The sequence below is a fragment of the Bison bison genome, unplaced genomic scaffold, assembly GCF_000754665.1.
Source record: "Bison bison bison isolate TAMUID 2011002044 unplaced genomic scaffold, Bison_UMD1.0 scf7180017864375, whole genome shotgun sequence".
Lineage (NCBI taxonomy): Eukaryota > Metazoa > Chordata > Mammalia > Artiodactyla > Bovidae > Bison > Bison bison.
In genome coordinates, this window is record NW_011494947.1 from 905,764 (window position 1) to 915,351 (window position 9,588).

The 9,588-nt window shown below is 46.2% G+C and overlaps 2 protein-coding genes across 2 annotated transcripts in view; one reads left to right on the forward strand and one right to left on the reverse strand.

Moving 5' to 3' along the window:
* GTF3C4 (general transcription factor IIIC, polypeptide 4, 90kDa) overlaps nt 1-7,472 on the reverse strand; it is a 19,824-nt gene extending 12,352 nt beyond the window's left edge. Inside the window, 3 exon segments of the mRNA XM_010856770.1 lie at nt 2-822; nt 6,927-7,165; nt 7,168-7,472. Of these exon segments, the coding sequence (XP_010855072.1) occupies nt 2-822; nt 6,927-7,165; nt 7,168-7,270 (1,163 nt within the window). The 5' untranslated portion in view covers nt 7,271-7,472.
* A 278-nt stretch (nt 7,473-7,750) lies between these two features.
* The window catches only part of DDX31 (DEAD (Asp-Glu-Ala-Asp) box polypeptide 31), a gene marked incomplete at its 3' end in the record, with an annotated part of 74,349 nt that continues 72,511 nt past the window's right edge, over nt 7,751-9,588 (forward strand). The window contains 1 exon segment of the mRNA XM_010856771.1: nt 7,751-8,094. Coding sequence (XP_010855073.1) covers nt 7,999-8,094 — 96 coding nt within the window.

Consider the following 9,588-nt stretch of genomic DNA (forward strand, 5'->3'; position numbering starts at 1 on the left):
GGCCACCACTAAGCTGCAGCTGCACTTCTGGTAAGGGTGATACAGCGGCACGCACTTGATGCTGTGGACTGGCAGCTGGTCCATTTCTTTCCACAAGACGACAGGCTGCCTCAAGGTGAAATAGCCTTTGACTGCTTTAAGGTTGACAGGCAGGATTTTCACAGGCCCAAAAGCACTCCCCACTATAAGGCCGCTCATTTTCCGATTGTTGTGCTCATATTCCCACCAGAACAAAACGCTAGGAGAGCTGATTCCTGACTCGATGGTGTTGCATGAAGAGATGGACTCCTTCCCTGCAAAGGGGAGCTGGAACTGCCACACGGCGATGTTCCCGTTCTCGAAGAGGACCGCCAGGAGCACGCTGCCCACGTCCCGGCACTCGTTGTTGTGCTTGACCTGCTGGGTGGTGCAGATGCCCGACCACTCCATGCGCACCGGCGCCTGCATGCTGTGTCGCCTCTGAAACTCGGCGAAATCCCTGAGACTGCCCTCCGGGGCCTCGTTTCTGGAGAACCTGTAGCTGGTCTCATAGAGACGCTCTCCGTAAATCTCCGTCAGGTCCACCAGCTGGACCCACTGCAGTCTGTTGAGGTTAGCCTGGATGGTCAGGCGATTGTCCATGGTCAGTGCGGCCAGCAGGCACCTGCCATTAGCGTCACAGCCCACAGGGGACCAGCTAGTGTACTTGAACCCTCTCAGTGGTGGCAGAGCCTTCCCCTCAGGGTTGAACACCCTGTCCAACATGAAAGTCTGACTGACTGTGGGGTCTTCAGAGGTGGCAAATCTCTGTTTACACTCGGCAACTTCCCTTTTTGAGCCAACCTGAAAATAAGATATAAAAACTATCAGATAAATATTTCACTCTAAGAGGAACAGATTTACATTGCATAGGGTGGATTAATTGATCCACATAAATACGTACAGTAATTTGACATCAATTCTATTAATTTTGACGCGACATAGATTTAAAAGATCAATTTCATGCCTAAAACTAAACAAGCATTTACTCACGAAATGGCAATTTTAAAAATTTTAGTTTGTTTATAGGAAATGGCAGTATTTTTAAGGGTCAGAGAAAGTGCTGTGGTTACTCACAGCCTGGTTCCCACCTTCTTCTCAGAATTAACAAACGCAGTAGCAATGACAGAAGTGTAGTTGATTCTAAAGAGTCAACTAAGCATTCTGCTAAACTAGTCACAAACAATAAAGGAGTTTAAAAGTCATGAAAAGTTATGTATCTATATCTATATATAAATATATATATATATCTTTGATACAATTAGATGTTTGGATTTTTAACAATATCTTTGCAATACAAGTCTTCCATCTGAAATTTCACTGACAGATTACTCTGAGAACCAGCTCCAATAGCTCTTTCCAGTTTCTACAGAATAATGTCCACCCTGCCTTCCCTGGCTCCCCCTTGTGTAGAATAATCTTTCCTCTTATCTGAACCCATCTATCCTACCAGGTCAAGCTCTATGAGACTTTCTGAGAACATTCTAGCTTTCACTTATCGCTCTCTCCTCCAAGTTTGCAACATACACGAGCAGTTCTATTTATTTAATGTCTAGGTGTACAATGGTAAGCTCTTTAGAAACACTTTAAAGGAACATTAAAAATAGAGGAGACAGAAATGACCAAAAGAAGGTGATCCAGAATTGTAAGAAGATAGCCAGAAGACTAAAGCCAAAGAGAGCAGAGGTCAATTAGAAATGATTTCTGTTATGTCAGAAGTAGGAAGAAGGACTTGATCCACTGTCTTTTCTTCTTTTCCATAGATGCTTATCTTCAAACTGGAAAGGGTACATTAAACATGATCAATAAAGAATTCTAGCCAAAATATACATGGATATAACAAAAACACACACAAAAAAACTCACTTTAAATGAGTTTAAGCCCCCAAGCCCAGAAGAATAACACTCCAGAACACAGAAGATGAATTCAGAACTATAACATTCCTCAATACAGCTCGGACAACTGGAAATGTGTCAGAAAACCATACTGCAATGAATAGTTAACTGCTAGATCACATTAACAAATAAGCTTATAAAGTGAAAGGTAGATAAAGATCCTCTAGAGAAGGAAATGGCAACCCACTCCAGTATTCTTGCTGGGAAAATCCCACTGACAGAGGAGCCTGGGAGGCTAGTCCATGGGGTCACAAAGAGTTGGATGTGACTGTCCACAGAGACATAGATACAAATCCCAACAAATGAATTAGAAGACTAACTTTTTCTAAACTGTGTTAAACAGAACATCACTCTACTAAATTGCCCCTTGAAAAAGAGTTTTGTAACTAAAACTGTTTTGAAAGTGCTATTTATTACACCTTATTCCCCCTTCAAGAGTTATCGCCGGGAGCTACTATAGAGTAGCTCTGTAGCTACCATAGAGCTACAGAGTTACCTAAACTTTTTTTTAACAACAGAACCTTATGGTGTTGGTGGGGGGGTGGGGCGGTGCAGGGGCAGTCATCTTTCTTCATCCTAAGTAACACTCTGGAAATGGGCTCTTAGGCAGTGTATCTTAATTGCAGGGTAGTCTCTTGGATACACCTATGGATATACTGGAGAAATACAGACCAGAAATTCCAATTAAATAGAGGTGTCACTGGCTAGTCTGTTAATAAAACGACGCTAATCAAAGCCCACAGCTTTGTATGGGGTAGATAAAATTTGATTGAAAATCTGCAGATTGCCGGGATTCAAATCCTGGCTCTGTCACATACTAGCTCTGTGACCCTGAGCAAATTGTTTAAACCTTCTGGCTTTAATTTCCTCATCTATAAAGAGTGCAATGACACATTCTCATAGAGTTAGGAAGGTTAATTAAGTCAATGCATGTAAAGCATATATTAATAAATACTCAATAAATGTTATCTACGATGACAAGTAGTAGTAGTCTCTGAGAATTCAGTAAATGTTAACGAGACCTAATAAAAGTAAAATGCAGGTTAGGTAGGTATTAAGTTGTCTGCCAAATGGAGGGTGGATATAAAATTATTCACCAAATCCCATAATACTACAAACTAAGCAATAATTCTCAGACTAGGATAATTTACTACAATAGAAACTACTATAGAACTGAAAATAAACTTAGAGAATGCATAACTCCAAACAGCAGTACAGAATGAAATAAAGGAAGCTCAAGCTTGGTCCTAACCCACAGCAGCAAGAATCCTTGACAGGATGGAGAGCAGCTTGGATGTCAGCCAGTAAGGAAAATCCTTAGGGTTTTGTGCAATAATTTCCATGTTAGGTAATCTGAATTAACCTAGTGCACCTCCCCTCAACTCTTCACATCACAAAACTAGTTAACGAATCAAAACAAGTACTCAGATGCCCCAGGAGCATGTTAGTTAAGAGTCCAGCTCTCAGAGGCTGAGCCCCAGTCAATCTTTTCACTATATGCTATCCTGTTTCTAGTTGGCCACTATGACAACTAATCAGCACATACTTTGTAAGCACCTAACAAAAACTCACTTGAAGCTCGTAGACAGTAAGCTTCTTGAGGGCAGGAATATAATTCCAAAGACAGGAAACAGTTATTTAACTTAATGGAGTAGATGGCGTTGATATTACTAAAGCTCCTAACAGCTGAAACAAACAAAAGTAGTCATGCACGTATTATTAGATTTTGGAACTGTTTGCAACTAGATGATTCACTAAATCAGCAGTCCAATGGGAAGAGAAATTGTAAACTTGTTCTTAAGTCACTACTTCACTGGTTCTCAGATTTATACCATTCACTTTTATATCAGTGCCCAGGGCAGTAACTTGCAAAGAGCAGATAATATGTGAACTATTATTATAACTGTGTATTTTCCTGAAAAAACTCATAATCTAAATAACGATCAGAGCAAAAGCTTCAAAGAGGTTTAGCATCTAGCCGTCTAGCAGTTCTACACACTGAAACTGCGATCTAGGTTGCAGGAGTCCATCTTCCTTGTTGGAGCAAACTGGCCAGCACCAAAGAGATTTCAGTCCACAGGGCCTGTGAGTGGGCAGTGCCACCAAAGCACAGACAAAGACTTCCTTACACTCCCACCATTACTCCAGCTTTTTTTTTTTTTTTTTTAGAGGCCTCTCTCAGAACTGCAGGGACATCTCGGCCTTCATTCCCCAGGCAGGGCCTGCGAATGAGACTGCCAACTGACCGGTGCTTTCTGTGAGGTGCACACCAAAGCAGAAGAGGAAGACACCACTGAATAATTTCAGGAAAGCAATCGATTACTAGAGGGATATATAAGGATTTCCTATTACTCATTTTCCAGTTGTAGGACCAATGACAAGAATCAAATTTTTATCAGAATACAGTGATAAGAGATAACTTTGTATCCATAGCCAAAGCATTAACCCAGAGACCTTCCTTCATACTTGCATGACTATTTTTTAACCTGAGCATTTACAGTGTGCCAGGAACTGTGCTAAGTAATCACATATGGACATATGGACATATAAGCATATATATAAATATACACATATAATAATATATTTTAACTTAATCTTCTAAAGATGCTAAACGAGGTAGGCTTTATTATCCTTTTACAGATAGACCTGGCTTGCTATCTTGTGCCAAAGTGTAGTCTCTCTTTTTTTAAAAATATTTTTGTTTATTTATTTATTTGGGTGCATTGGGTCTTAGCCACGGCATGTGGGATCTAGTTCCCTGACCAGGAATTAAACCTCCGGCCCCCTGCATTCAGAGCTTGGAATCTTAGCCACTGGACCACCACGGAAGTCCCCAAAGTGTACTCTCTTAACCCCTGTTTTATGCTGACTCCAACCATCACCTACTTGCCTCTAGTCCAGTGGGAGTCACATTCCTGCACCACACCAGGTCAGTCTTCATCTATGACGCTGTAACAGCACCTCAGGGCTTCCTAAACTGAAGTCAACCATCTCAGACTGACCTTCCAAGTTCCCAAACTGACCTCACTTTACTGTCTCCGACTCTCTAGGAAAGCTACTTGACCTCAGCTGTGAACCCAAAATCATTTACGCAAGCAACCAGAAGCTGTGTTCATCACTTAAGTGTCTGTGCACAAGATGGGCACCTTATTCCTGGCACTTGGATCACCCCTTTCTCCCTTCTTTTTACAACCCAAACCCTACTTTTTTTTTTTAGGTCTGCTGCAGATTCACCACCAAATAACCTTTCCTAATAAAAGCATCTCGGTTCAGCATTCCTTTACTTCTTTAAATTCTCTCTGCTGAAGCATTAAGTCTACCACACTGAGACACACACTTAAAATTTTCTCTAGCTGATGTGCATATAGTTAGCATCAGTAAGTTCCTTTTCAGCAGAGGTGAAAGGTGTCTCACCTTTTAAAACCCCTCTGTTCTGCCTCCCTCCTTGAGTGTTTCTCAGTTTCATAGGATCACCAACATCTATTCACATGACTGGTTTATCAGTTGAGTTGCTCAGGCATGTCTGACTCTTTGCGACCCCATGGACAGTTGCACACCAGGCTTCCCTGTCCATCACCAAATTCCAGGTGACTGGTTTATACTTGAATCAATTTGTCACACCCTGTCCAAGATCTTTGAAAATTTAGTCATACAAACTTATCAATGATCTAATTCAACATCGAGCTGTCACTTTCAAACTTGGATTAAGTATGCTAAAAGTGGTGTGGGTTCTCTGCACCCCATTCAGTCACTGATCTATATTTTAAATGGCTTGGCAGAGTAGTTTTTTTTTTTTTAAACTTCATATTCACAGAAACACTTTCTCTGTATATAGATACATATTACAACTTATCACTACCTATTATTACATTGTTGTTTTTGACCTGTCAAAAGAATGAATGTAAGCTCCAAGAGGACAGGGATTTTGTTTTTGTACAATGTTTTACTTCTGGAGCCTAGATTGATCTCTAGCTGATACATTGTTGCTGTTGTTTCAGTCACTAAGTTCTACCAAGTCCTAGCCCACCCTTTGGCAACCCCATGGACTGTGTAGCGCCCCAGGCTCCTCAGTCCATGAGATTTCCATAGTGGTATTCAAAGGTGTGTTGAAAGAATGAATGTACATTTTGATAATCACACATATGCATACAGACCTATAAAGCAAATAGTAATAAAGTTTTAATATTTTTAAACCATTAAATGAACAACACGACTTCCTACTTTAAAACATTTTGAAAATGGTGATGCTCCAACAATAAAACTTTAGCAGTTTTAAAGTTCTGAAGGCAAACTTAGTTAATCTGAAGCCAAAAGCACTAAATCTACACGAAGCATTCAATCTATACGAAGATCTTAAGAGTTGCATTTATTTCCAGAAGCTTTATTTTTCATTCTACATCTCAAAGCCTTTTCGTTATTGAAGAAAAACTGGAGTACTAACCCCTGACATCCAGTATCTATCCATCTGCCCAAGATGAGAAGGACCACTCATATAACAAAGTCACTGAAACAGTTAAAGACAAAGCAAAAAAAAAAAAAAATTTCTGTCTTCCAAAGCCAAGGAGGCGGAAGAGGAGGGCACATCACAGTAAACAAAGCCAGCCAGGAGCCTCGGGGAGCAGGCCCCAGACAATAGGAGCGGGTGGCAGAGGCAGGTCTGGGGTTGGGTCAACACGGGGGTGGAGCCTAAGAAAGCACCAAGGGAAGAAATCTGCGCCAGCAGCCAGCCAGACGCCGGGCCGCAGGGAGAACTTGGCTCCGGAGAGGGACCTTCCGAAATGTACCTGTGTCTCGGGAGTGGGTGGGCGATCCGGGAAACTGGGCATACACGGCGTCCCCCCGACCCCTTAAGCTACGGCGGCGACCCTAAAGACTCAGGGTGCGAGGAGGCGGGAATCCCCGGCCGAGGCGTGGGCCCGGGGATTCCCCCGGGGACCCGCGGGGACGCGGCCGCGGGAGGGAAGGGAGGCGGGCAGGAGACCCCCAGAGCCCGGGGCGGCGGGCATGACTTACTTTGAGGAAGCAGCTGTGGAGAGGCGCGGGCACCGACGTGCGGTGGATAACCAGGTCCTGGCCCGGGTTGTGCACGTCGCAGATGAGTTCCAGCACGGCGATGCTGCGGGCCGTGGACACCGACACGCGGTGGTCCTCGGACCACGCCAGCGGCTCCAGGCCGCTCACCGCGTACTGCAGCCTCACCGCCGGCTCCCGCCGAGTCACCAGCAGGCGGAACGCCGTGCTGGGCCCCGGGCCGCGTCCGCCGCCGGCTCCTTCCCGCCGGTCTCAGAGCCCTCCACCTCCTCGGGCGGCGCGGGCCGCTCGGCCGCGGGCCCCACCCGGGTCAGGGCCGTATTCATCTCTCCTCGGAGGCAGAGGCTGGGCCCCGGGGCGCGCGCCAACCTCCCCCTCCTCCTCCCCCTCCCCGCCCCGCTCCGCCCCGCCCCGCCCCGCGTCGCTGTCCAGTTGCCGCCTCCCGCACCGAGGCCGCCGGGCCCCCAGCTTTCCTCAGCGGTGGTTTCCCCCCCTCAGGCCCGGAGCGCCGCCGAACCACGAAGGACCCCGCCGTTGCTAGGCAACCCAGCCCCTGCCGGGTGGCCAAGGCACTGCCTGCAAAAAAAAAAATTTAAAAATTTAAAAATAATCTCACCTTGTGGTGGGACCGGATCGCGGGTGGGCGAGGGGCAGGGAGGCCCCCCCCTCCCCCACCCCCGGCGCCTAACAACTAAAGTGCTGAGGAGAGTCAAAGGAGGAGGCGTTGGTTCGATGGGACACGCCTCTCTTTCCTGAGAGGAATTTCAAAAGAACGTCAAGGGCAATAACTCTGGGGTTCGGTGTGACTTGGCATCCCCCCCACCCCCGGCACAGGCCGCGCCACGAGGGACTGCCCTGTGGCCGGGGGCGCCGCTGATCCGGCAGCTAGTGGCGCGGGCCCCTTCGTGAGGGGGGCGGGGGACCCCAGAAAGCGCGCGCGGGCACGCAGGACTCGGCGGGACAGCTACAGCGGGGTCCTCGCGCGCGTCCCACGTGGGGTCTCGCGGCGCCTCGCTCCGGGTTTCGCGAGATCCGGAGGCGCCTCTCTGTCGACATGGCAGCCGTCAGCGGAGTGCTTCCTCAGGTCCCCGAGCCCCGGGCCGCGGTCTTCAGGACCTTCTCCAAACCCCGCCCGGCCCACGCGAGGCGGGTGAGTTCTGATCCGGTTTTCTGGATGCATTCGCTCCCGGGGGGTTGGGGGGGAGGTGGGGCCTCGACGCGCGGGGAAGCTGCGGTCAAGGCCTTCTCCGTCGGGATTCGAATTAATTCCGCGGAGTTGAGGTGGGGAAAAGTCACTCATCGGGTAGCTCCCGGAGGAGTCGCTGAGCCGCGCGTGTCTTAAGAGCCGACCACGGCCTGCAGAGACGCGCTCGGAGGGGGAGCGGAGCGGGCGGAGGCGGGCGGAGCTGGCAGGGGGCCTCTTGTTAGTTGAAGGCGGGGATGAGAGACTTGTCACCCGAAGTTAGAAACGGACTGTCGGGGCGTTGAGGCCCTTAGCTGCCCCATCTTCTAATCTTCTCTCAGACACTCTTATGGGTCAGTTTGTTTCGGGAATGAGGACTGGAGGCTAGAAATTTCTTTTAAGAGTGTTCGAAACCGAGACATACATCGACGCGCCATGAAGGGGTGGGGGGCGGGGAAGAAAAATACAACTCGTCAATGTAATATCTTCGTTTGAGAGACAAAGATGCCTGAAATTTAGCCCAAACCAGAGCAGAAAATTGGTTTTTAGGATGGCTGACTTAGCTCCTAGCTAAGAGGAGGACTATGGGACAGAAAATCTGTTGAAAAATCTTGTTGCCTTAAATGACCAGGAAGGATACAGTTTGCTGCCAAAGAAAGTGTGCGTATGTGTGTGTTTTCTCAAAAAAGCATCATTTAATGCCATTGAAAAATTATTTGTCAAAGTTCGGTTCAGTTCCTTTCAACTAGTGTAGTGCCGCTGAAGTTTCTTGAGTTTACATCAGTTCATAGCAACTGTCTGGATTATTGTCTAGAGTTTTTTCGTGGTAATCAAGTTTAGGATTTAGATTCTTGTAAATAAAAACTTTTCGGCTGGGCGATTTTGTGGCTTCATCTATACTGAAGGGGGAGGGAAGTACGAAAGAGGCAGTTGGGCACAGGGGCTTTGAAATAGGACAGACCTGGGATTAGATGCCAGCGTTGCAACATGCTGGCTCTGTGACCTTGAAGAAATTACTTCACCTCCCTGATCCTCACTTTTCCTACCTATAATATGAGAACAGTAATTTCGACTTGGTGTAAGGTTATAAGTCATATTGACTCCATTTTGGGTGATAGAATTGCTCCATCAGGTCAGTAAGGTGCTTATACCAAGTACATGCAAGACATAGAAAACACTGACTGAAAGTTCATTGAGTGGGTTGAATAAATAAATGTAAGATATCTGGTTTTATGATTGCTTGAACCACTATATCAAAAGGATATTGTTAAACAGCTGTCTGTGTTGGCCTTGTCTGCGTATTTGTTATGTCTTGAATGAGAATTCTGTGTATGCTAACCAAATTTGCTAATAGCCTGAACTTGGCATGAGTTGCTGATATATTGGACTTGGAAAGACCTTGACAGCTTAAATTATGCTCTAACACTACACAGAATGTTTTTCCTGGAAAAAAAAAAAAAA